Source organism: Corvus hawaiiensis, chromosome 6 (genome assembly GCF_020740725.1).
Source record: "Corvus hawaiiensis isolate bCorHaw1 chromosome 6, bCorHaw1.pri.cur, whole genome shotgun sequence".
In the NCBI taxonomy this organism is placed as follows: domain Eukaryota; kingdom Metazoa; phylum Chordata; class Aves; order Passeriformes; family Corvidae; genus Corvus; species Corvus hawaiiensis.
In genome coordinates, this window is record NC_063218.1 from 58,256,636 (window position 1) to 58,283,665 (window position 27,030).

At 39.8% G+C, this 27,030-nt stretch overlaps 1 protein-coding gene across 5 annotated transcripts in view; it reads left to right on the forward strand.

The window, feature by feature from the left end:
• Positions 1-27,030, forward strand: part of MPPED2 (metallophosphoesterase domain containing 2) — a 105,865-nt gene that overhangs the window by 55,190 nt on the left and 23,645 nt on the right. For all 5 annotated transcript variants that reach the window (XM_048307704.1, XM_048307705.1, XM_048307706.1 and 2 more), the window contains exon 4: positions 2,736-2,961. In XM_048307704.1, coding sequence (XP_048163661.1) covers positions 2,736-2,961 — 226 coding nt within the window. The remainder of the gene's footprint in view (positions 1-2,735; positions 2,962-27,030) is intronic.

Below are 27,030 nucleotides of genomic sequence, written 5' to 3' on the forward strand. Positions count from 1 at the left end.
AGAAAGAGAAGCAAATGTGACTGGTGGTGGCCTGGGGACGTGGGTGGGGAGCAAGGCCAGGCCTCGGTGCCCTTCCTGTGGCAAACATTGCAGTAGGCACAAATCCAGAGCGCAGCACATCTGGTCTGGCTGCTGCAGGATGGGGAGCCTGGGTTGGTGGCCGTCACACCTGCAGCCAGCACTGGTTTCTCCCCAGCTCCCGGGCAGTGGGATGCAGCACCACTGAGCCAGAGCTCAAGGGTGGGTGCTGATGAAATTGGGTGCCTGTGGGGGCTCTCCTTCAGGGCCTGTTTTGCCTCATTCCTTGGTCCTGGTGTCGGTCCTTAGTTTTTGTTGGTGGAGCCATGTCCTGGGTTCCCTGGCAGAAGTGGAGAGAGGCTGTTCCCTGCCAGTGCCCCCCAGCTCCCCAGTGCCTCCTCTCAAGAAATGACCAAGTGGACCATCTCCTTAGTCCAAAAAATATCAACAGCTGTCTTCACATAATTGCAAGAAACACTGTCTGTGTTTCCCCTACTGATTTCAGGTGCTTATATAATATGTATAATGTTACATTTATATGTTTTAAATTACTGATGTCACCATTAGTTTGCCTTTGCATGTCCTGTGTGTCTTCAAAGTAAGCCCTTATTTTTAAAATGTCAAGATAAAAAAATGTTTACTTTGAGCAAAAATGCTGCAGGCTTAATTGGGCGTAATATCAGCAAAATGTGCTGGTTTTCAAGTCTACCAAAATAAATGAAAGTGTAAAAGCTTGGACGTCTATCCAGTAAGATGAAGAGTTTTCTCTGTTAAAACAGGCAGATGTTGACAACTTCATAGAAACCTGAGTTTAACTTCTCCATCCTACTTCTCTGAAAATATTATCATACCTAGCTTGTTTTGGGGGATTGATGGTTACGACAAGTGTCTCAAATTTCATGCTGGTGGTATCTTTTATGTTTCCTGGGAGAAGAGAAAATAGCAATTTTATCTTGTGCCCAGGAGTCACAGAGAGCAGGAATTGTAGGTACCTGCCACACAGAGTTTTTAAATAAAAATGAATTGCAGAGCAGCATGTAGCAGAGATGGGGAAGGGGAGGAAAGTGGGAAAGGAGTGAGTCAAAACCTGTAGAGGAGCATTTATTGCATCTCCCCAGCTTTTATTCTAATGCAGCACCACAGAGAGTTATGAATATGTACAAGCTGTATTTTGTTCAGACGTGAGGTGTCTATGAAAAACATAGTCTGCTTGGTTTTTCCGGGGATTTGTAGCTTTTTGGTTTTCTATCCAGAATTAACTAATTTTGCAAAGATGATGTTTGCACACATAGCTTGTGTAATTCCTGTTTCTGTGCTGTAAATACTGAAAAGCAGAGGATCTTGACTGGTTCCCCTGTAATTCTTACTTGGGGGAAAGTTAATCTTGTATATACTTACGGCTTTACTTTGAAACTTACTTTAAAAAAGAACACAAACCCAAACAGTTTCAGAAGTTGAAAGACAAGTTTTAAACTAGCAAAGCCACTTCTGTTTAGGAGAGCTGTTCTCACAAGGAATGTGTAACATCTGATTCTGTCTTCCCTGGGACAGATGTTGTCAGTTCCAGAACTGGAAGATGAACCCATAGATTTCTACATATATTTTGCTGCGTTTATGAAAAAAAACAAACAAATACAAACTGCATAAACACCCCCATAACAAACCCAGCCATTTCTAAATGATTATTCGTAATAAACACCAAAATGAAGGATAAGGTATGAGACTAAGAAATCAGTCTTATTGTGAAGGCAGTAGCAGTTAGCTTTGATGCAATCTTACGTGTGATTTTTGGCAAGTCACAGTGGGACAGATTTTGTAAAAGAGCCTAACTTCTGTGAAGACACGACAGTGTGGAACTGTATTTTTAAGGGAGCTCAGCACCCAGTATGTTTATTTGGAAAATCTGGCACTGATTGCTGGTACCAAGTGCTTGAAAATCTGTTCTGAACTCCAAAAATCTGGCTCAGTGAGCATGATCCATGCCTCCTTCCAAACAATGGTATTAGCTCCCCTGAATTGAGGGGAGCAAACATGTAATTCTTTACCTCTGACTCTGATGGTAAATGAATTAACCACATTTCCTTTTTCCTAGTTTGTCTTACTTGGCTGAGTTTCATGGTTGCTTCTACTTGTGTACTTTTTACAGAGATGAGATACTGCCATAAACATAATGACAAAAAAAAAATAATATAAAAGGACATTGCAAATGAATTGAAGCTTTCGAGAATAGACTAAGTCTTGATAAATGTCACTGGAATACAAATTAATCCAAATAATGCCGTAATTTAAAAACCAACAGCACCAGGACACAGTTGGGAGGCATCCTGCAGTCTCTGGTCACCTACCTGCTCGGACACCCAGGTACCTCAGTGCAGGTCACTCTGACCTGGCTAAGGCCTCATGGTCACATTCAGGTGAATAGTTCAGCAGTGGTGGCTTATGCCACCTTTGGAGCTGGTTTGTTTCCTGCCAGCTTGTTTTGTTGAACTCTGCAGTACAGGCCCTTTGTTATGGCATTGCTTTGTGTGCTGTTCCTGTACATTTTGACACCGTTCACTGAGTGCAGGAGATGCAGCATCAGTACCTTGTGCCCAGCATGGAGATGCACACGGGCCTCGGGTGCTTCACTCTGTCACTGCTAGCTGTCTGCTTATTGTGCCGGCGTCGCTGGTGTGGGAGGAAATGTGCTAATTAAGTCCTCTTTTTTGTTATTTCAGGAAACCTACCATATGAATATAAAATAGTGATTGCTGGGAATCATGAACTGACATTTGATAAGGAATTCATGGCAGACCTTGTTAAACAAGATTACTACCGCTTTCCCTCTGTGTCCAAATTGAAACCAGAGGACTTTGACAATGTTCAGTCACTCCTGACAAATAGTATTTACTTACAAGATTCAGAGGTAACAGTTAAAGGATTCCGAATATATGGTGCCCCGTGGTAAGTCTCAATTTAAACTTTTTTTGCTGTTTATTACTTGAACCACAGCAGGAATCATTCCTGTTGAACGTGCATGAAGCTGCTTTGTTGCATTGCCCTGCAGAACAGTATCAGCTTAGCTGTAAACCATCCTGAAACAGTTCCTTTTCTTTTTTCCTTTTTTTTTTTTTTGTTTTGGATACTCTCTATTTAGCCATGTGTGTGAAATGAAACAAAAGGAATTGTAACTATTTCTATTCTGCCTGGTGAATGCACTTGAACTGTGGAGTCAGTGCCGACTCTGTGCTTGTGGATTAACTGTGGTGGCATTTTAGGATGTATTAGGGAAATTCTGTTACGTTGTATACTGGCGAGGTATTTGTATCTGCTGTGCTAATAGATTAGTGTGGTGGCATTTAACACCCACACAGCATAAGGGTACAAGGCAGCAGGTGCTTTAAGCCTTATTTTTTATCAGTTCTAGGCATTGTTTTCTTTTGCTTGTAAAGTTGTGATAACAAAATTTCAAACCAGCTTTGGTCTCATTCCACCCATGTGTCAAGTATGTCATGCAGGAAAGATTGCTGCCCAGTTTTGTGCTAAGGAGGTTCTTCCTTGTTTTTTCTACATGTCATTTAATTGTGATGCCTGACATCTTTCTGTGGAGTCTTGAGTAGTGCTCGTGCTAAATTCTCATGCTAAGAGCAGCCACAGTCCTTTCAGGCTTTAGCAGAGACCTGAACTTGAGTGATGGTGATAATCATTCTGCTGCTTGGCATTCTCAATTGTCAGCAGAGGCACCGAGATGCTAATTTATGCACACCTAGAAGAAGGGTTTATTACAAGCTTATAACTTATTTTTGATGTCAGATTTGCTTTAAAGGTGAAAGTAGGAGAGGAAGGAGGAATGACAGGAGTTGAAACAAGAAATGGGACAAACCCATACATGTATTAGAAATTTTCCCCTTCATCTCATCTTTGTTGACTTGGCCTGCAGACCTTGGTGATAAGTGTGATACCACACACATTGATGCTTCTGACAATGCTTTTTCCTGCTCATATTGTATGCATTAGTGCTGGCTAGAAACTGTGATCTAGCTCTGTATCTCACATTCTTGACTTGAACTACTAATCTTTTAATTTAAGTCATAGCCTTTAGCTACTAGTTTAAATCAGCCTGACATTGCTTAGCTAAAAAAAAAGTAATGCTCTAAATCCTGCAATATCAGCAAATTGGGAAAGATGATCTTAATTCAGGTTAGGAATCATCTCCTCGAGACATTTCAAAGTAATTTTTTTGTAATGGCAGCAGAGAAGGCAGGGCACATAAGGCCTTGGGTAGTGAGGTGGGCTGCAGGGTGAGGAGCTGAGGTTTGCTGCTAAGGTTGTGTTCAGCTGCTTTTGTGTGTATGTCTCAGACTTGGAGGGCCTCTGCAGGTACCCAGTGATTAGAAAGCGTAGGCATCTTTCCAAATTTATTTGGATCAGATTTACCTGAACTCAGCTTCCTTACAGCACTGCTGCAGAGACCTGGAGAACACAGAATCCAAGTCTGGAGGCGAGAGAGTTTGGTATTCTGAAATGGAGAACTGTGTCAATACACCGTTACATTTACATTTATATGTACTGGCAATATATTGTGTTCTTTTTTCTCCTCTTTTGCTTCCCAAATCTATAATGGAAATCTGTCATCCTTTTGTCTTCAGCTGCATTTATAAGTTCTTTCAATTTGCAGGTGTACACATGGATTTAGAATGTTTGTTCTGGAATATTAAGGGACACCACATCAAGGCACTGAGTTGTCTTAGCCATAAAAAGTGAATGGCACATGTATTCTGACCTAGTCATGGAAGGCAAACCTGAATTAATCTTTCCCATAATCCATTGATAACTGGATTTTTCTGTTTAGTGGTGCATGATAAATGAAGCTAGATTGTTAGAAATTGACACTGAGCTCCAGCCAAGTGTGGACTTCTCTCTCTTGAGCGATGCTTCATTTGTGTTTAGCTGCGAAAAACTGTTGTCAAATCATGTTTTGAGCAACTGTTGATGTGGAGTTGAGGCTACCATTTTCAATGCAGCTTTTTAGATCAATCTGCCAGTCTGTGTTGAGGTCAGAAATGTGGTATTGTCTATGCATTTTCTCTCTTCCCCGCCCTCTTTTTTTTTTTTTTTTTTTTTTTTTTTAATAATGACGGTTTCTAGAAAATGTGAAAATTAACAAGTTTTTTGTCTTTTAGCTGGTCTTTCAGAGGAAGGAAAAGTCCCATCAGATATTAAAAAAATCTGCTCTAAATCTATTCTGTGCCTGGAAACTGACACAGAATGGTCAGACAAGCATTTTAGCACTTCTTAAATTTTTTTACTCTCTCCCCTCCAATCACACCTTGTTCTATTACTATAAATCTTCAGATTACCCCAAAGGAAGAGAACTGTGGGGTTTTGTATGTATTTATGTCCTCCTTACCCCAATTAGTTCTGTCACAGAAATGGAACACTGGTCATTAACCCAGAATATATGCCAACCCTAACATGAGATGAGTTGGCATGTTCAATTTATGTGCAGTTTTTTAAGTATTTCCAGAGGGGAAAAAAAATTCTCATTTGCTGATAAAGCTACTGGTTTTAATTTAAAAAAGAGGGATCAAACCAAGAATAACAGATGTGATTCTGGAGGTTTCAGCCTGTCAGGAGTTTCTAAGAAATAATTGCCAGAGTACTGGGAAGGCTGGCTATAAGTCATCTATCTAGAAAATGTAAATTGCCAACTCAGGGTAAATACAGAAAAGAAACACCAGTTCATATTCATTACATGTTATTACTCATGGTAGATCTAAAAGCTTTCTAAAGACCTAAGAGAATTCAAGTAGTGCCTCCTAACTTACAATTTAGCAGAATTTGTGAGTAAAAAATAACTTACAATACATGGGAGCATTCATGTGTATTTGCAATTGGAATGTGCGGTGGTGCATAACAACAGCCTCTAAGGAGCAGAAAATTTGAATTTAGCCTGATGGTTCTGAGAGTATTAAATGGCATTAGCTGGAGGGAAGTTGAAGAGTATCAGCCCCTAAAAGAGAAAAGTGCAAGGGTGGGACATAAATCACATTCAGAGCTCTGCTCATTTTCTGAGGTGAAGAATGTAACTGACATTTTCACACCTTAAATAGGAGATTCTTTGATGTATCTTGAAGGAACAAAATGGCTGAAGATTTTCCATTTGGTCTATAGATAACAATCCACAAAAACATTCCCCTCCTTTCTCTTTCTTCTGACTTTGCCCTATGAACCTGGCTTGTTTGGTGGGAAAATAATTGATAGTTTATGCAGTAAAAAATTCTGTAAGATTCCAGTGGAAACATTTTCTCCTTGGGAAATTTGAGATTGAGGCTACTTATTAAACAGGACAGAAAATAAAACCAGTGATGGATTTATGAATTTTTAAATCTTAAAACTCCCTCTGTGAAGTAAACATAAGCATAACTCATACTGATGTATGTGTGAAAGGGTAAGGCAAGACAGTCTGTTTTTACTGCAGCTTTGGGTGCTGAATATGCATAAGTGAATTAGTGTAAGTTTTACTTAAATTCAAATGTTATTTTAAAATATGTGTTGTTTTTTAAATTATATCTGAAATTGTTCATCCATGCTAAGGGATGAATTTACTATAGTATGCTGTAGACATTTGGATACAAATATTCTCACTATGTGTGTTTTCTAATGAAGCTTTAAAAGCATTCAAACCACCAGAGAACTGCAGCTGACTGGAACCAGAATTTGTTTAAACCACATTTTGACAGAAACAATTGTTCAGGGAGAATATTTTTTGCTGTTTTATTTTGTTCTGCTGATCAGCTCTATAGGTAACTGGTTTTTTTGCTTGTTTGAAAGAGAAAAATAGTTGAAATGAAAAAGTATTCTGATGTACTTTATTTTGTGTGCATTGAAATTTGTGGTCCTTAGTTTTATGAATAATGAGGCAATAGGCTTATTTATGGATTTAAAGTTCTGTTCTGCATAAAAATTTCACAAAAAATGTCGAAAGCTATAAGTATAAAATAATCTAACAAAGCAATTCTTTACATCATTTTTAGCTATGAAAGTATGTGAGCAAATTCCACTCATATCTAACAGAATGAGAAGTAAAGCTGAAGATCTGGAACTTTCAGCCTATATATTTGTTTAGATAACTGGAGATATATGCATCTTTTTGAAGGAAAAAGTGTGTAGTGTAAAAGCTAATTCAGTATAAATCAATTAATGTTTAACAGAATCAACTTTTTGGGGATAACTGAAAAGAACCACAAACGTAAAAGATGACAATCAATTATTTAAATAATGACTGAAATCTGTGATTTGCATCATTGTGATGAAAATTAATTCATCCTGAATGAAGCTGGGAATAAAGCTCTTCCCTCCTGACAGGAACAGCAGCATTGTTCAGCGATATCCTGCGCGTTTGTCAAGCTGTAGCTTGTTCGGGTCTCAAGAACAGAAGCACAAAGCTGGCCTCCCAGTTGCTTTTAATGAATACTAGTGGGTTTTTCCTATGTCCAAGAATTTGATCTGTAGGGTGATCCAGAGGTCAAGAACAAACGGCTCACTATCACTCACGTCTGCGGAGCCAAGGCTTTCATTTGCTTTTTTTAGTAACTCTAGAGGAAGTGCCTTAACTCTTTTTCAGAAGCAAATTTTAATTGGCATAGATAATGCAACCTTAAGAAGCAGAGAGAGGTTCAGCCATCTCCTTTAAAAATAATGTTTTGTGCAATCTTTTCCTTTTCTTTTTAGCCCAGTGCAAAATTTGGGGTTTCATCAAATGATTTTACATCAGTTTAAAATTATTTCTCTAACTCAGTTTCTTTCTCTGCTTCATTTGCAATGATATTTTAGTACAAGCAGCTCTAAGTTAGTACTTCTGCCTTGTTCTGATCAGTGTTTTCAGACTCTCTGTTTATCCTGTCAGAAAAGTGTCAGAGGGTTTTTTTTTTCTTTCCAATTATAAGTTTTGTAATGCATCATGGATTTTGCTGACAGTCTTCAAGTTCTTGAAATAGCAAGCAAATTAACAGCAGATATTGAGCGTGAGGACTGGAAAACCAATTGGCAACTCACATGATGGGATTCACATACACTGATGGGTTGGAATGGATCTCATTTCTTTTATTTTCATAGTCTTAGTTGGCAATTAGCTTGTGTCTAAAAAAAGGAGGGATAGAAATTGGACTATTCAGCAATAAAGTTCTTCTTTGCTATTTAGTGGTGAGGAAACCAGGGGAGACTGGACAAAACTGTGTGTGTTGCACCAGTTTTTCAGGAATTCTGGTGTTTATGCAGTAGAAGTCAGCAACTGAGAAAATTATTGGCAAAGACTGAAGTCTCCTGTCTGTATGTTAAACAAACACACCACCACTGCAGCATGGCTGTGTTTAAAGGTGCAGGCTTCTGTTTCATTTTTCTTGGCATTTGTCCACCAGGTCTCTCCGTTTAGAATCAAAGAATGAATTCCCCCTGGTCTAGAATTGCGGCGGTTTGTTTACATTTTTTGCCTTGTTGGGAATGTAGCTGATTTTTTCTTTGGTCTCCTTGATACCAGATTCACTTTCAAGTAAAAAATTGTCCCATTTACTTTTAAAAGCTTTCTTTCTTTTTTTCTTCCTCTTTTTTTGTTTAAATAAAGAGTGGGATGTTTGTCATTTTAAATACACTCTCTCATAAGTAATTTTTAATACTGTGCTGCAAACCTGTCCTATTTAATTCTTTGGACAGCTCTACATCCTGGCACTGGGGCAGGTCATGAAGTCTTGATTTTTTCTTCAGGTTTGACTTCAGCAGGAATAAGCACATTAGAGTATTCATTACTAGTGTTAACACTAAACTGTGCCTATTTGTGGCTGGAATTCTAGCCTATTAAACCAGACATAAAATAGTAGCTCTCCTAGCTCTTTTGAGTCTTTCCTGTTGTGGAAACAGGAATTTGAATTCCTCCACAGCAGTACAAGCAAATGGTTGTGGAAATCTGCTCTGAGTCTCTAATTCTTGCTCCATTTTCCTGGAGTTCAGTTTTTTGCCATGCAAAAAAGCAGCCAGAATGAGCGTGAGCTGTGTTGTTGGGGGCCTGATTATTTATGGTGGCCTCCTTATTTGTAGGTTGAAGTATGATTTGCTCAACAAGAAGGACATTCTGATAGACAAGTTGTGCTTATACTTGTAGTTTGGCTGGTGTGTTTTTACTTGCCAGGGACAAGCAGTTTGCTTTCCTTTAGCTGAAGACTGAAATAACCCAGTGATCACTGTGGCATTTGTGTGCAAGGAGCAGGCTGAAAGCATTCACACCCAGTGAGGACTTACCAATAGTTGGAAGCAGAATGCTACAAAACTCCTGACATTTTTAGCTGTGTAGCATTAGACTTGGTCTTGGAAGAAGGGGGTCTGAAGCCCCTTAAAGAATGGGAGCTGGGAAAGAGGAGGGAAGGCAAAAGTTATGCCAAATCTGGAGATAGGCTGTTCTGTTCAGGGCTGGACTCCTTGCAGTGTGTTGGTGCTTGCTTGAATAAATTCTCCCATGCAGCTTCTGCACTTCAGGACTCCTACTTTTCCATTTCCTTTCACCTGCACATGCGCCACACCTCTTTGTGGTGGTCCAGTGCAGAAGGGAAGAAGGACAAAGCTGAAAATATCATGCTGTTAAGGTTAACTGAAAAATTACTTCACTCTAGGACAGCCACCTTCACGGCAGGAGAGTGGAGAAGTAAGAGAGGGGCTTCAGCTTTGACAGGCTGATATCAGAATGGATTTTACATTGCGTGGTGCTCTTCAAGCCTCATTACTTTCATTGCTTCATTTCCCCTATGCCCTAAGCAAGAAGAATTAGGGAGCAGGTGGATGCATTGAGTGACAGGCAGAGAAGCCTGTTGGAGGGTGTGTGGGTGAGTGCAATCAGGGCCTGGATGCTTGGAGCACAGGGCAGGAGGGTTCAGGGCTCTCTGATGGAGCTGGTGAGCCAGAGGAGCCAGGACTCCACTGAGGAACTGGGTGGGATACCAAGACTTTGCTGTAGGGTTGACACATTAGGCTAGGGCTGTATCCTGGAAGGGCAAGGCCCATCCAGTTTGTGTTGGGTCTGGCTGAGCTGGAGCTTGTTTCCTCACAGCACCCTCCCAGTGCTGTGCTTGGCCTTGGAAGTTGGAAAGGTGTTGATAATACACCCGTGTTTTGGCTACTGTCGGGCAGGGCTGGCACAGCATCAGCACTGTTTCCTCCAGCATCCCTCCCATCCATCAGTAGGTTGGGCAAGATTTTGGAAGGGGACAGAGCTGGGATAGCTGACCCAAACTGACCAAAGGAATATGCCATACCATATGACATCAGCTCAGATATAAAAGCTAAGAAAAGTGGGGGGATGACATTTGATATTTACAATGTTTTCCTTCTGGAGCAACCACTCCATTTGATGAAACCCTGCTTCCTGGGAAGTGGCTGGACATCACTTGCTGAAGGGAAGTTGGGAATAAATTTTTTTCCTCTGTGCTTGTGTGTGCACATGCTTTTGCTTTAGTAAACTGCCTTATCTCAACCTACATGTCATTTTCCATCTTATTTTCTCTCCACTCTCCAGCTGGGAAGGGGAGTGATAGAGCATCTTGGTGGGTACCTGGCCTCCAGCCAAGGCCCACCCTCCACACAGGACCATGTGTATGAATGTGTGTGTGTGTTTCCAGAGGGATATTGAGAGCACACGACACATCAGTGCATTTTTCAGGGAGTTACCAGCAGTGCTGCCAGTTTAAAAGCTCTGTATGCATGGATCATTTCTAAGTCAGGAGTTGTGACCCTGAGTGAGAACAGACTACACAGGCTGAGACCTTCACAGTGCCAGAATATCAACTCACACTGGGAAAATGTAGTGAAACTTCCCCACTTTGGCACCTAAATGTGCCACCTTTATTACTTAAGTATTTCACTGGCTCAATAAGCTTTAATTAAATACATAATTATCAGTTACATACAGATATACATATTATCAGCTTTGCTGAGTTACTTGGAAAAATAAGGATGCTTTCAAGTGCCTTTACAAGGTGCAGTGAAATGAATGAAATTAGGCTGGAGGAGGTGACAGGGAGGAAGGTGGTTGGGTATGTGAAACAGATGTAATCTACAAGTGGTTTGTTTCACAGTTCATCTATTGAGGACAGACAGGAAAAAATGTGGAAGAATTTACATTGCAGGTAGGGTTGACAATAAAGCTCACATGATGATAAAATGTGGTGATAAAATGCAATAGAAATGGAGAAACAATTATTTTTTATTTTATTTAAATCCAGAAGTAAGTCAGACAGTAAGTGACTAGATTTTGTTAGCTCCCAGTGAAGAGTAAGATTTCTCATGACTGTCTTCCAGGTGATTTGGGTCATATTTATCTAAAACGAATTGATCAGAATGCTATCTTTACCCTGATGTGTATAAAATGCTTAAAGTAATTCTATGAAATAAAGCAAAAATTGCACGTGCACTTTAAATAAGAGACCACTGATGGTGAATCTGAGCATAGACATAAAGGTCAAGAGTGACAACTACATTCATCAGATTTTCATGAGAATCTGTTCAGTAGAATAGATCTGGCACCTTATTTCAGAAGTGGTCAACACTCGTGGATTCATTTGAAAATCAATGAGACGTGTGGGTATTTATAACCACCTCTAAAACATTTAGGTGCTGGTCTATGTTATGGTTTGTGTACATGTAAAATCTGAGGACTGCTGACATTTCGGGTAGCTAAATATCAAAATCTCAGTGTGGCTGAGAGCCATGTTTGTGATGTGCACACAGAGAAGGCTTAGGCAGTGGTTTACAAGCAGGAAGATTCCAACAGCTTATCCTTGTTCCTTCCCAGATGTGCCTGAGTTGCACAGGCCCTTACTGAGTTCAGGAGGTCTCACAAGCCACACCCCCTTTGCTGCTTCCCCAGTTAATATTGCATGGACAAGGACATCATTTTGCAGTCTGTGTGCACAGTGTGGCTGGGAGAAAGCACTGGGAGTTACTCCGTTCTGTGTTCCTCTTTAGCATTTCAGATAAGCACTAAACAGAATATTCCTTAACAGACGTGCTTAGCTGTTTGCCTTCAATACTGACCCGTGGGGCTGCTTTGGCAAAGGAAATAATGCTTCCTGGGAAGTGATCTCGCGATGATTTGAAATCATCTGACAACTGTGCCATCGTATTTACTTTGCAAGTAGTGCTAGTACTTGAGTTTTGTATCTGCAGATCTGCCGGCCTGTTTGTCCTTTGCTTCTGAAGAACTCTCACCTTCAGTTTTGCTGCTTTGGCAGCATTTGCAGGATGGGTAGAGCTGACAAGAAGGTTGTGGGGCCTGGTTCTTGAGAAAGCCTGTTTATTTCTGTTCATATGTGAATCAGTGTGTCTTACTGAAAAAAGCTGGTATTTGCAGCTGCTAACTGTATTAATCTCTTGAGTCAGGTTTATTGGTTTATACCTTGGGAATATACATATGATTGTGTATCGCCTCCAATTTTATATAAGTAAGCTTTATGTAAGAAGGAAGGCTGTCTTTCAGTCTCCTTTTCCTGCCACAGATTTTAATGCATCTTGTTTTCAAAACTGGGAACGTAACAAATTTCAAGAAAGGTGTTCTCTTTAACACTTCTCTTGGTGTTCCATCTGGGCTGCTTGGGACACTTCCATGGCCTGCACTGCAAGAAGACGGAGGAGAAAGGTAACCTGAGTTGCTAGTCTGAAAGCTGTAGTCCTGAAGTGTTCCCATTTTTAATATGGGATGCCCTAAACCACTGTAATCTTGAGTTATGGGTACCTGCATTTGGTTTTTCAGTTTTTAGTAAGTTTGGTTCTTCTGTTTATGAATATAACATAAGTTTTGTGTTTCTTGAGAAACCTGCAAAGTGCCATTTTAAGGAAGATTGTCTTCCACTGCCTAACCTGCAGATCTTTTTTTATAAACTCCTGGATTTATTTGGTTCAAGAGCTTATATTGCTGCACGTATAGAGGTGGTACATTGGGAGAGGTGGAAGGTTTGGGAAATCTTAGAAAATGACGGAGTAAAGCAAGTACAGATCACTCTGCACAGCTCCTTGCAGGGTCAGATGGGGCACATGGCATCTCTGCTGAGTTGCAGCATCTGGTCCCATATTACAGGGTTTGAGTAGCAGTCAATTCCTTACATGCTGGTACACATGTGTGTAGTTGAAAAGAATAGTTGCTGCAAACTTCAGAATCACCTAATATCAACCTAGAAATTCAAGTGACAAAGAGTGAGATGAAGGTGTGATTTGTTTCAGAGAAGTATTTTGTTGTTGTTTTGTGGGTTTTAGAGATGGAATATTCAGAGATACATAGACTGATGGGTCCATCTGGAAATTAGCTGTTCCAGCACACAACAGTGAGACCTCACTGTAAGGATGTGCCTTTAGCTGATAATTACTAGCAGTCAATCTGCCTAGAATGTACACCTTTTCTTATTTATATTCCAGTCCTGTACCTTCCCTATTCTCTTGTGCCTTTGTTCTATTAATCTACAAAACAGGGCTTGACTTGTGATTAGTCCTTAGAGGTTGTTTCTATTAATCAGGCTGCAAAACAGGTCTACTTGGATGTTCTGTTGCAAGTGCTTAATGTGCTTTCCTCATCAGCCCACAGCACAGAGCTCCTGGGGCTGTCTTAAATGGCAGTGAAATCAGTGAGGTGTCTGCTGCACTTTTTGTGTTTACATCTTGATTTTGTTGCTGTAGGATGGGGAAAAGAGAGGAAAATAATTGCAGTCCTATAGAAAAATGCATAAGTAAGTGACGCTTGTGGCTACATGTTGCAGGACAGGTCCTGTCACAGCAGAACTACTAGTTACCTGTGTTTTAAAGGTGGAGAACCTGCCCAGTTAGAAGTGTGAGGATTAAAATTCAAGCTTTGCTCACAGATGGAACTAAGTTCTATACTCTACATAGAATTTTAGGGATAAGTTTATCCCCATAACATTCAGAGGGTCATTTAAGAGAGTGCGTATTTCTCTGCAATAGGTAGAAAGCCAGAGAGATTTTTGGTGGAAAAAAAAAAAAAGTATATATATATATAACACAAAAGAATAGTCTGAGAATTGGTTTAATAGAAAACAAAAAAACCCCAAACTGAACTGTTTGTAACAGTTCAATTATTAGAACTTACCATAAAATTTGAGCAATAAACAGCATGTGTAGTGAGAAACTAATCTAGTTTCATTGTAGAAGAAACTACTAAGTATAAAAATGTAATGATTTATTCTTCTAATTAAATGCAGTATTTCTTGCCTGTAGGAGGAAAGTACATATTTTAAAATGTATCAAAAGAAACAAACCAGACCCCTAGTTATTTTTTCCTATATTGTTCCTTTGGCTTTATTTTTTTTTTTTTTTTTTTTAAGTTTTTGTTGTGTTGATGACGTATCCCTTTGCCAGCTCAATAAAGTCTGTCACTGAACTAAAGAACTGCTGTCTGTCTGGAGAAAACACTGGCCCCAAGGCAGCAGGGTTTGTCTCAGCTGCTTTGCTTGCCTCTCACTGTGCTTGTGCCCATTTTTTCTCTATTCCCATGGCACATGCATCAATTTCTCCAGTGCACAAGCTGAAATTACCAGCCTTTGCAAAATTGGCCCAGTCTTGATGTCCAGTGACATCTGCACGTGAATTCTTGTGGGCTTCGCTGAGAAGTGGTCCCTTACGGCTTCGTGCCATCATCTAGCTGCTAATGTGAAAGGCTTTGTGCTGCCTGCCCCCAGCTACAAGCTGCTTGCTTAGGCTGTGGTTTGTCCACGCTGACCTTTTGTGGCCTAAGGAGCGGATTTAAGTGCTGGGGTGACACCTCCCTCCCTGGGTGATGCAGCGGTGTGGGGACACACTGGTGATCAAGTGGCCAAGCGAGCACCTTGTGCACACCCGAGTGTCCCATTTCACAGCAGGGCAGGACAGCGGGTTCCCAAACGAGTTGTGCCGTAAGTTCATCGTGCCCAGTCTTCACTGTGTGGGTGGAGCTGGGATTTTGGTGTGCCACCACCTTCTCCCTGTGGCAAACCCGAGGTGTTGCAGAGGGCTGACCACCAGAAGGGGACAGAGAGTAAAGCCGTTTTTCGGATGTTTTAGTCACCTAAACTAGTAACAGTTTGTACTGTCCAAGGTGACTTATCCCAATTCTAGCCATAGTTAGAAAGCACTTTTTTCAAAGCCACCACTGTGAAATTTTACATGTATTGTTCTTACTGAGAATAGAGAAGAAATAGGTGCTCTAACATGGTTTTCTCTAGTCAAATTTCTTTTGGTAATTTCATTTTCACCAGCAATTTCTATTTCCTCCTTACTTCTTTTTTCCTCTGTCCGTACCATTTTCCCAATTATCAGAGAAATCAGTCTTCCTGCATTGATTCATTTTGACCAGAGTCTGGAAGGCACGGGGAATCAAATTAACTAATATTTTACTTTTGCATGTGATTAATGCTAATGCTTACAGAGAAGAAAATACTTTGCTGTGATTTAATTTCATTCTCCAGTTGAATCCCAGTGATTTAATTTTGCAGAGGGCTGTCTCTCTGCTTATTGTCTCTTAAGGAATCATAGAAGTTTGAGATGGAAAAGACCTATTAAATCATTCTGCTATTGCAGGATTGTCTCCTACACTATATTTTTGAATATTATGCCCAGCTTTAATGAATGAAGAAAAGCAGTTTCAGTTAATTCTTTTTGAGACTGTACCTAAGCGTAGTGTAGATGTTACTAGCGGGAACTAATACTCTGCTTATATGCTTCCAGTGTTTATTTTATTTAAAAAAAAATCTAAATTGTGCCCTGTTTGATGAGATGAGCCTAAAGATTTCTTGTACCCTGCATGATGTTTGTTGTCGTACTTTTCTGGCCGTGTGTTGGTTATTTTATACTCTCAGTCTTTGTAATCCTCTCAGATTGTTCTCTTTTCCTCTTTGCTACTTCTTCTGATTTGTTTTATAATCTTGAGTATTGGTTTTTGGTTGGTTGATTGTCCGGGTTGTTTTTCTTTTTTCAATTTTCACAAGTGGCTTAGAACCAAACTGCAGAATTCTGTCATGCTGTGTGTTGAGGGGAGATCCTTGGCTGCTTGAAACACTGATACAGGATGGTGACTCTGTTTCACTGTTTCTGCAGGAAGTCCAGGCTTGCGTCACGCTGTAATGTCGTGATATAACCATGTGTGTAGCCCAGATCATTCTATTCATGTTGCAAATTCATGCATAATTTGCTGTCAGCTGCTGCCCCTGGGTCTTTTATTTTAGCTTAGCAGGGTTGGGTTTCTTCCTCTCACTGATTATTTGTGGTTTTCAATTCTCTTCAGATGTATTAGCCTGCATTTTTTTTTAGAGGGAATCCCCTTTTCTTACTTATTTCAGTGTTTCTAAGCTCCTTTGGCATAATTTCTTTCCCCACTGTCATGTTTATAACACTTCTCACTATATTGAAATCTGTGAATTTAATTAATGCACTGTTTACCCATTCTTCCAGATCATTAATAAAGATGTTAAATAAAACTGATCCTAATACCAATCCCTGTGGCAATCTGCTAGCACCTCTCTTGTGCTGCTGCAATCTATTTATTTATAGCCCTTTAGCCACTCTTCAGCCGTGTGATAGTCCTCATAAGCAAGCCAATTTTAGGGTTTTGAAAAGGGATTGTGTCACATTTTGCCGAAGTCTGGGTTGATACAATCTACTATATTATTTTAATGTACTGACTTGGCTGAATTTAATATATGTACAAAAATTAAATGTGATGAAATAGAGCTGTGGTTTTGGAGCACTTTGAGATCTTGGCAGCTGAGTAGCTATAATTCTCCTTTCTTAGAGCAATTACACCTCCTCCACCCCCACCCACCCCCCACCCCAGTTACACCATAATTTTATTCTGTGCTGCATTTAGACTTACTAGGAGAGGATTCTCAGTATTGCTCCATAATTCACAGTGTACTGATCAGTGCCATGTTCCTCATTGCTTCTCCAGGATTTGATTTTAAATGCAAAACTACTATAGATGGAATTGGTCTGTTAGTATTTCAGCTTTTGAATTGTCTACTGATTGTTTCTCTGTTGTCATTTTGTTATATTGTAATATTTATTTTTATATATAATGTAAGTATACGTACACCTATTTGAAATTTTATTTACCTGTTTGCAAAAGCAATCGTAAACTCTTGCATTAAAATTAAGTGCACACTTTCATCCTTGTGAAATTTGTAAGATTTATCTGTTTGCATAAGCTCAATGTGGGTTAAGTGTTTTCTTGCTGTGCAGCTGGGGGGTATGTATGATTTGGTTAATAGTACACTGAATTTGTATTTCATTCCAATTCAAGCTATTTTAAAGTGGAACATGAAAAATTTTGTGCTTCACAATTTTTCCGTTTACATCATGTGCATCAATATGAACTTGAATAACAAGCTGCACCATCAGCAATTGAAATGAAACCAATCTTGGGAGATTTCACTTTCTCTTACTATGTTTGGCTTGATTTTACAAGCTCTGTGCAAAACCCCATTTTTACTCTATAAATTGTAGTGTGGAGAATTTGTTTATTCCACCTTGGTTGGAATGGCATGCTCTGCAAATCACCACTGAAGCATCATATCTGGGATAAGAAAAGGTGTTAAAATATGGCTCACAGGTCTGATTTAGGTCTGTGCTAATCCAGAGCTCCATAGTAAAACAGAACCAGAGCACTTGTTACTGCCTCTTGGCTGGTTAGGGCTGGGCAGCTCTGCAGTCTGAACAAAATCACTGTGGTGCTGTGCTCAGACATCACTGGCCACTTGGAGCCAGGATTTCTTCCTTTTCCCTAAGCAGTGAGATGCTGCATTAAATGTCTTTAAACACAGTGGTTTTGATGTCACCCTGCAAACATTTAAACACCACCGGAAGTGGGGAGAGGAAGGTAGTTTGGAACACAGCTTAATCTCAGTTCCACAACCAGTCATGCTGAGTCTGAGCTCTGCCATATTACCTCTTAACACAGACTGCCTCCAAGTCAGCTGGGTTTCTATTTCATTCCCCAGAGTACAATTAGGAAGTGTGTGCTCCAAATTTTGAACTGGGCAAGTTTGTACTGGGTAAATGCTTTGCATCCTGTTGCTGCGGTGCTTTGGTTCGGGGTGCAGGGGCTTGATAGAGTTCTGATCTAGTGTTAGGTACACCAAAATAGGATTTACTGTCTTGTTGAATGATGACTTCAGAACAGAATTAGTACGTCAGTTAGAAATGCTAATGATGAATAGTGAGTGATGGCCTTTGGAGTGTAGTGCAACATTGGCACAGGTTACCCAGAGAGGTGGCAGATGCCCTAGCTCTGCAAATATTCAAAGCCAGGTTGGATGGGGCCCTGAGCAACCTGTTGAAGGTGTCCCTGCTCATTGCAGGGGGGTTGGACTAGTTTTAGTATATGATGTACATTACTTGGTGCAGAGTGTAGCAAGAGGTGGAACTGAATTTTTAAAGTTTGTTTGCAGACTGCTAGGCAGCTGCTGTGCATGCTGACTGTGCCTTCAGTTAGGAGAAACATGTGGGTGCCAGAAGGGTGGAGCATGTGGGTGAGGGAACCGGGCAGGGGAGTCCCAGCTCTGACACTGTCTCACTGTACAAGGTGCAGGAAATAACTGGCTTCTTTCCTTTAGTTTCTCCATCTACAAACTATATCTAGTAACAGTTATAGGATTGCCATTTAGAGAGTCGTTTCAGCACATGAAACACTTTGAAAGTGCCAAGTATTATTCTTAACTTATTTTTACCGAGGTGATCCAGCAAAGTCCTGAGCAAATGCAAGCCTTTCTTCCTTGAATGATTTCAAAGGAGCCAGAGGGAGTGTTTGCCCCCTTGAAGTTTGTGTACTTGCTGGGGTACTTGGCTGGATCATTGCTCTGGAAAGCTAAGTAGGTGTCTATTTTTTGCAGGATAAGAAGGGGCGTATTTGAGATACTGTTGAAGTGGAATAGATAGCTGTGTTACTTGAAGTGGGAGCTGATAACGTGTGATTTCAGGACACTTGAAGCCCTCTTCTCCAAAAGAGGAAGGTTAATAAAAACTGTGCTCTGAGTTTACTTCCTGAAATTTCTGTTTTGAGGTGGTAAATACATCACTCATTAAGAATTATTTTATTAAGAAAGATTGAAAGAATGCAGGCTTCAGAAAGATACAGCCTTTGGTCTGTACTGCAGTAGAGTCAGAGAAAACTGTCTGGGACTGTTTGCTAGAAATACTGAGCTCTCCTTTTGCTGTCCAACCCCAGCAATGGTGGGCTCGTGTGCCCTTCCTGCAGAAACTGTTCCCCAGGCTAAGCCCGTGCCTGATTGACTGCTGAAAACTTCTCCCAAGGCAGAGAAGAGTTGACAACGACATGGACAATCCCAGCCTTCCTCTCCCCACCCCAAGCTCCAAGTCCAGCCCATTTGTTTTCCACGCAGCTGTTATGATGCTGTGTATTTTTAAAATACACCCACCTTGGCACTGATTATCTGTGGGGAAGATATTGAGACTTCAGAGGAATTTAGGGTGGGCCACACGTGAGCACCTGTGGGAAGAAATGCACCTTTGTACCTCACAAAATAAAACAAATATTCATTCCTACCTACTAATAACCACCTCCTGCTCTTTATTTAAAGTCAGACTAAGAGTAGAAGATTCAATCTTCAATGAAAGGCGCTTCCCAGGTATTTGAGCAAGGAGTCCTGCAGCCCGGGCGGTGAAAACCGACACTGCTTCTTACCTTCTATCAAAAGCCGTGTTGAAATGTAGGGACTGTTATTGTATATTTATTCAGGCATCAATCACAATCAAGCCTCCTGCCAGTTCATCTGTAAGGGCATTGTAATCCTATTTTTATCAGCTCCTTCCTGTACAGCAGACAGTTAAAATAGCATGAGTAGGGGTCACAAATATCTTAATGGGTTTGGTTCCCAGAGATATCGGTGACCAGAGGAAGAGTTTTGCCGAAATTTCTTCCTGAGCTGATAAGGTGGATAAACAGGGCTGAGGTGCAGAGCGAGGGCACGCTGTGGGAAGTGCAGCCTTGGATGGCACCTCAGAGGAGCTGCACAAAGACTAGGCAGACAGCATTACTTAGAGAAAAACCTCAGGAGCAGATGGAAATTAACGTTACTGTTTGGAAAAGAGGTTTTTTCTTTTTTACTGGGTGGGCTGGGTCAAGTCTAAGTGATTTTTGTAATTAATTTTACTCCTATTTTTGCTATTTTACTTGTTAAAATCTACAAGCGATTATTTATTTGAAGAAAATTGAGTGTCAATAACTGGCAACATTTCATGTTTTTAAACTTGGGACAGTATGCTGCTGACTCTTATTTAAGTAACAGAATAAAAATGTAATACATTAATATTTTTGCACTTATTTTTGTATATAAAGTTAAATATTTTCTTATTATAAAGTGATGAATAATGTTTTTTAATCTCATTTTTCATGAATTCCAGCTCTTTTGATGCAAATTATTAGAATTAATTTATAAGTGAAAACAGAGAATGGTTTAAAATGCATTCTCTTACCAGAATGTAACTAGCTTAGGACTTCTAAATGCATAAGGAAAAAGTTCATTACAGCAAATTTTATCTTATAAAACAAAATATTACCTTTGTCTCAGCATTTTAAACTAATCTATTGTTCCTGATCAAGCCAGTCTTTCAAGATTACAGAGATAATGGACATAGTGGTTTATACTTTGTTTTTATTCACAAATTGCAAGTGGTACTTTTCTTTTTTTGATTCCCATTTTTTGGGGGGATTTTTCTTTTTCATTTTAATCAAGCATTAGTATGTGCTACTTATATGGACTGAAATAAAAAATACATTATCTCCTAGAAAAGCAGAAATGAATCCTGTAAAAATTTTTCCTGCAAACTGTAATTCTAAGAGATATTTATTTGGAGACTTCTCTCAGTTAAGTGGCTTGATTTTAACTTTAGGAACAAGTAAGTATTGCTTATTTTTTTGGATATTAATGATTTTATTATATTATTGTAAGTGTAGGCTTCGTGTGGGTAGTTCCGTCTTTAGGGTAAATGGTAAAAATAATTAACTGTCCAAAACAGTACTAATGTACTTTATACAAACTAGAACTTGTTATGTAAAAACTCAAAAATCCACATTAATTAAATCAGCAGTGTAAGTTTGTCTTGCTACCACCATTTGTATTTTGAATCTTTATTTCTTCTGCAAGTCTGGCAAGAGAAGCCACATGTCAAGCTACTCTTCTACTTACTGTGGAGTCTTTTTTCCCCCTATTGTACTAGGGGTGGCAGCTGCTTGTGACACTTGGGTTTATGTTTAGCTACACAACGTGAGAAGGTTGCAGCAACAATGTGCTGAAGATTTTGAACGGTGCTCCACCTTATTTTCTCATTTTAGTTGTTAATTATTCTAACTGTGTATTCCAAAATGTCCTTTTCCATGGAAACTTATTTAAATTAATTTGTGCAAGAAAGCAACCAATCAGTAAAGTCTAAAATATTTTTGGAGACTGAATGCCTTTTGCAAGCAATAAAAGAGTAGAGGCGTCAGCATTCTTCCCTCATGAATAGTGAAAACTTGTAACAGATAATAATGAGCCATTGCACTCACTGCAAACAAACCCTGCATACACAGTCAGCTACACTTCAGTATTCCTCTGCTTCTGGAGCTCTGTGATGCTTTCTAGAACACAGCTAATGCAAACAGAGATCAACACTGTGGACTTGTGGCCGGGGCAACTTCTGGAAAGCTGCAGTGCTCTTGACAGTCAGAGGGAGCTCCTGGACATGGATGGTGCTGGTGCTGATGAATTCAGTCCATGGGGGCTGATAGGAAGCAGGCACTGCAGTTCAGTCTTCCCCAGGCATTTCTCACAGATTTTCTTGTTTGCCTCTTTTATTTCTGCAATGGAAGGTCCCTGTGTTTTTCAGCCCACGTTAAGCTGTACCAGAGGACGTTTAGGCTGGGTATTAGGAAGCATTTCTTCACTGAAAGAGTGATTGGGCTCTGGAATGGGCTGCCCAGGGAGACTCACCATCCCTGGAGGTGTTGGAGAAAAGACTGGATGTGGCACTCAGTGCCATGATCTGGTTGACAAGGTGGTGTCAGTCATAGCTTGGACTCAATGAGCTCAAAGGTCTTTTCCAAACTAGTTAATTCTGTGATTCTGTCACAGGCACTGGCCTTCCATACAGAAGCATCATGCTGAATTGTGCATTGAAAACCTTAGATAATCAGAATTTTGTAGCAGCTGACCTTACAACATGGGCAATTAAATCTTTCTGTCTGAGGTTAGTTCAAGAAGAAATTCTGCCCATTTACAGTAATCTAGGTTTTTCTTTTGTTGCTGTTCTTAACTATCCTTTCAAGAAGTATTAATCATTTCTGGAGGTGTGGTATGTAAGTTAATTTAAAAGTTGGTCTGACTTTTTTTTCTCTTCAAGTGACAAGAAGGTGAATATCGGCGTGAGCAAAGGTGTTATTCTAGTTGGAATAAATACTGGGGGTGGAGGGGATTGTGACTTTCATATCACAGCTTTCACTTCGGTCCTAATAATATTGCACTTTCTTCTCACCTCACTCTGGTGCTTATATTTCAGGTGAATTCATTTTTACTTCAGCACAAGCTGACAAGAAAGGGCAAAATTTGTGAAGGAACAGAAACTGCTCATTTTGATATTCTGGCCCAGCAACTAGATTTTTTCATTAGTGTGGTGATTCCTTAAAACAGCTGCCTTCAAGGTAGCAGAGCAGCACAGGGAGCTCCCTGGGCTCTGAGCACAAGATCCGTGTTGTGCTGCTGCTCCGTGGCTCCTGGCCAGACACACTGCATTTGGGGAGCTGTGCAGGGTGGAAAGAAAGGCAGATGTTAAAACTCAAAGTAAAGTTTGTACACTGTGGTTTCTACACTTGATTTCTCAAATATGCAATAGGGTTGCTGAAAGTAGGCAGATGAGTCCATCCTGCAAATTGTGGTGTGAAAAATTTCACTTGTTACAAGCAGCTCCCCTGAATGAGTGTCAGTAATTGTGTGTTTGTGCAAACATGATCTTGGGTCTCTTCCCGCTCCCTTGCTGTGTTTTCACCATCCACATCTACTCTTTTACATTTATTCTATGGGCATTTTATGTAAATGATAAGTAACATGTCACTAATCCTTTGTGTAAAATTTTAGCTCTAAAGAAGGTGTTGCTTTGTGAGCAAAGTGGGGTCCAGAGCTTATTTCCATCTTTCCATTGACTCCCATGAACATTTTGTCTAGTCTTTCTGATTCCACCTTTATGGATTTCCAATGTTTTAGTATCATTGTCTTTAATGAAATGTGTTTTGCAATAACTCTGCAGTAAATGTCTTGCCAATATTCACCTCAATTAAACCTTGATCCGCTTTAAATCGTTGGGCAGACCTCTCATCCTTTCAGTGGAAGATGAAGTCTCAGTCTCTGTAAATGACTGTCAGATCTGGGATGAGAAGACAGAGGAACGTTGTTCCCCCCCAAGATAAACAGGGACTCTGTTTTGATATATTTTGCAGTGAAGCAGAAGTTACTGTATAAACCTTGCTTTGTGTGCCTGGTGTTCTCCAGCTAAAGAAAGCCATTGTGCTTGCAGAGGTTTTGGTAAACACGTGCTTAAAGGTTAAATGGTAGATTATAAAACATGGAGAATGGCAAAGTGTATTTACCCACGTGCACAGCATACATAGCTCTTGTAAGACAGCACGCTGACCCAGGAGGCTCTGGGCAAGGGAATTGATTGCAGTAGCTGTGCAATATTGATACTGGAAAGAGAAGTGCACCTGGATCTGAACGGGACTGGACTAGCAGGCTGCAGTGATTTTTCACTCTGGTAGTGCCAAAGGAGATCTTTCTGGCTATGAAGCAGTGCCTGATTTTGGTATCATGCTATGAAACAGGGTACTTATTATAAATAAATGTACTGTTCATCATAATGAACTATCAAATAATTACCCTATGTGAACTGCTTTCCATAATTTAGTATCTTTAAATATGCTAAAAAGTATATCTGCTCCCATGAATAGTGTGAGCAGAAGCCCCTGATAATTAAGTCATTTTCTCTTTGGGAAGAATAGAATTGCCATCTAAAATATTTATAGGAAATATTTCAATGACCCTACCAAGTTCACTTTGAAATCACCGTTTCCTATAGCTTGAGTTCAACAGCAGTTAAAATAGCTTTGCATAACACTAGAAGAAGTTAAAAGTGTTATTGGTCTCTATTTTATCATAAGTTCTATTGTCAAGGATAAAATTCCCAAATGTACCAAATAGAGAAGAGGGGGGAAGGAGAGCAAAAAAGACACACTAGATTTTTGAATAAAGAAAATGTCTGATTAGTAAAGTTTGGGATTGAAATGTAGAAAAGTTGAGATAAAAACTAAGATGACCAGAAGTTTTGGTGCTGAGCTACAAAATTGGCCAAGAATTCACTAGATGCATTTTCCAGCCCTAGATAACTTTCTGACTGTGGTCCTCTGAGTCTCATCCAAAACGCACTGAAGCCAATAGGATTTTCCCACTGATCTCAGTAGGCTTTAAATCATGTGTTTGATCCTGAAGTTCTTAGACAACAGATGAGAAAAATTTAAATACTGTACTTGGAATTCTGCCTGACTCAGGACTGCAGATTTACATCATGAAATACAGCATGCAGGCTCAATCATGTCTCCGTCTTGATGCCAGCTTGGGCATCGAAATAGCTTAGAAAAATATATTGGATTCTCCCAAGCCTGCAAGAATTTGAAAAAGGCTTTTTCTTTATGCCTGCAAAGGGTCCTTCATTGCAGCTATAGTCTGAAAAGTTGTGTGAATGCTGTGTTTTCCACAGCATCGATGTTTTTCAGTATTTCAGTGTATTATTTTAAGAACTTCCTTACACTGAGCTGGTTATAGGTTCATTATACAGATGAAAAATAAAAGATTAGGGGTGAAAGCTCCCTCTGAAATCAGTGGCATTTGCTCCTCAGTTCTGTAAAGACAGGATGTAATTTCAAAAGTTAGGTTAGAAGACAAATTCTTCCCGATAAAGGCAGGGGCAATAAAGTTTCATACTTGAGGACTAAATTAATAGAGGACCCTTTTAATTCTGACTGCTTTTCAGCCATGCAGATTGGAGATGTAACATATTATTTGAAACAGTACGTGAAATTCCTCTGAATTTCTTAAAAACTATCAAAACTTTGAATAAATAATTTTAATTCTAAAAAGAAAATGGTTTTCAATTTTTGCTTGTGTTTGTGGTGCAGCCCAATACAATCATGCTTTAGGGGAAGGCAAGTGGGAAGGGTAAGGGAGGCATCTAATCCACACGCCACCTTTATAATAAACCTATTTATAATGTGGGTTGAAGAAGAGAGCTTTTCAAGTTAAATAGTGTGGACTTGAAAGCATCAATGCTGAATATTTTATGTGAAGCTTGTCAAGGGCCCTTACTAAAATAGCTTAAAAACAGTATCACAGTTGCCTTCTTATAAGCATTGCACACAAGAAACATGCTGAAGGGTTTTCAATATTGCCAGAAGTTGATATACATATTTTTTTAGGTGTCAGATTTTATATGCTGTATATATACGTGCATGCTCATGTGAACAAACACCTATCTCACCACATTTTTGCAGAAGCTATATTTTATGTAATGTATGATGTCCCTTAAGGTACAGTAAATTCTTGGTTTTGGGGTTGGAGGTTTGCTTTTTGGGTTTTTTTTTTGTTTAAACGTTACAAGTTGAAACTAAGCAAGAGCTCCTCAGCTCGCTATTTTCATTAAAGGAGACTGAAAGCAGCACCTGCAATCCATCCCAGATGCTTTACACATTAGCCTGTGAACTAACTGTACCCTGTGCCAAAGGGCTTGTCTCTCTCCATTGCCCATAGCGGAGCCTTGGACCAAACATTTGACTTCTGAACGGCTGAATTTAGCTGCAGTATTAATAGACTTGCATGCACTGTAGCTGATGGAAACAGGTCATATTTGCTTCTGATGCATTGTAAGAAATAAAACTACCTCTGTAAGGATATCGTGACAGTGGTTGAAGCACTGCAAAGTGTTGAACACTGTGGAAAACTCATTCCTGATGACAGCCAGCCATTGCCTGTATTTCAAATACTGCGTTATTTCATCTGGCCAAATACAAGTTGCAATTAAGCGACTAGGCAAAGACAGAGCAGTAAATACTGTTCTCCCTTTTATAAATTCATATTAGCAGGTGGAAGTTGAGCCGCTTTAACAATTTGATGAAAAAAGTTTGGTAGGGCTTGTATGTTTTGATAGGCAAGCGTGTCAAACAACATGCCAGATCATCCTGCTGATGTCATTGCTTGGTTGCAACTGCACAGCATGTAATGTAGCCGCCTGTCTATGTATGTATATAGGTAGATATGAAAGAATATGTGGACTGTGGTGCATATATGTGTGTTTCTGCATGCATAGAGGTACTGACCTTGTATGTAGATGTTGAGACTGTTCCTCTAGGCTTTTGTTTGGTTTTTGAAGAGTACTTCATTCATACCTCATAAATGAGAACTTTCTGAGGAAGTTTTTTTAACCACTGGAGTATTGTATAAATTGAAGTCACCATCCCAGCAGTCTTCCCTTCGCCTTTTTTCTCTCAGCTGGAGCAAGGGAATGGTAAGCTAAAGAAATGGCTCTGGCTATGGGTGTCCTGGGGGCAGATGTAATCTCCTGCATCCCTGGAAGAGAAAGATTTCAGATGGATCCCACTATGCTCTGACAATATATCCCCAAAATATGGTATAACTCATTTGTATCATCACAGTCATGGAAAATTCTGTCTATCTGGGACCTGGTTTTATACTTTTAAAGAAAAGAGTTGTATAGATTAACTTCTTCAGGGGAATGTAGCCAAAATATGGTGCAAAACTTGATTTTTACCCTACTTCTACTAAAAAGTTTATTTCCTAATGCTTATAAAAGAGATAATGGTGACCTCTGGGTTTTATCGTGCTAGTCAATATGATTTCTTCTGATGATAAAGGCAGGAGAAGGTTGAGTAACAGCTTGTATTAGAGAATGGAAAGCAGC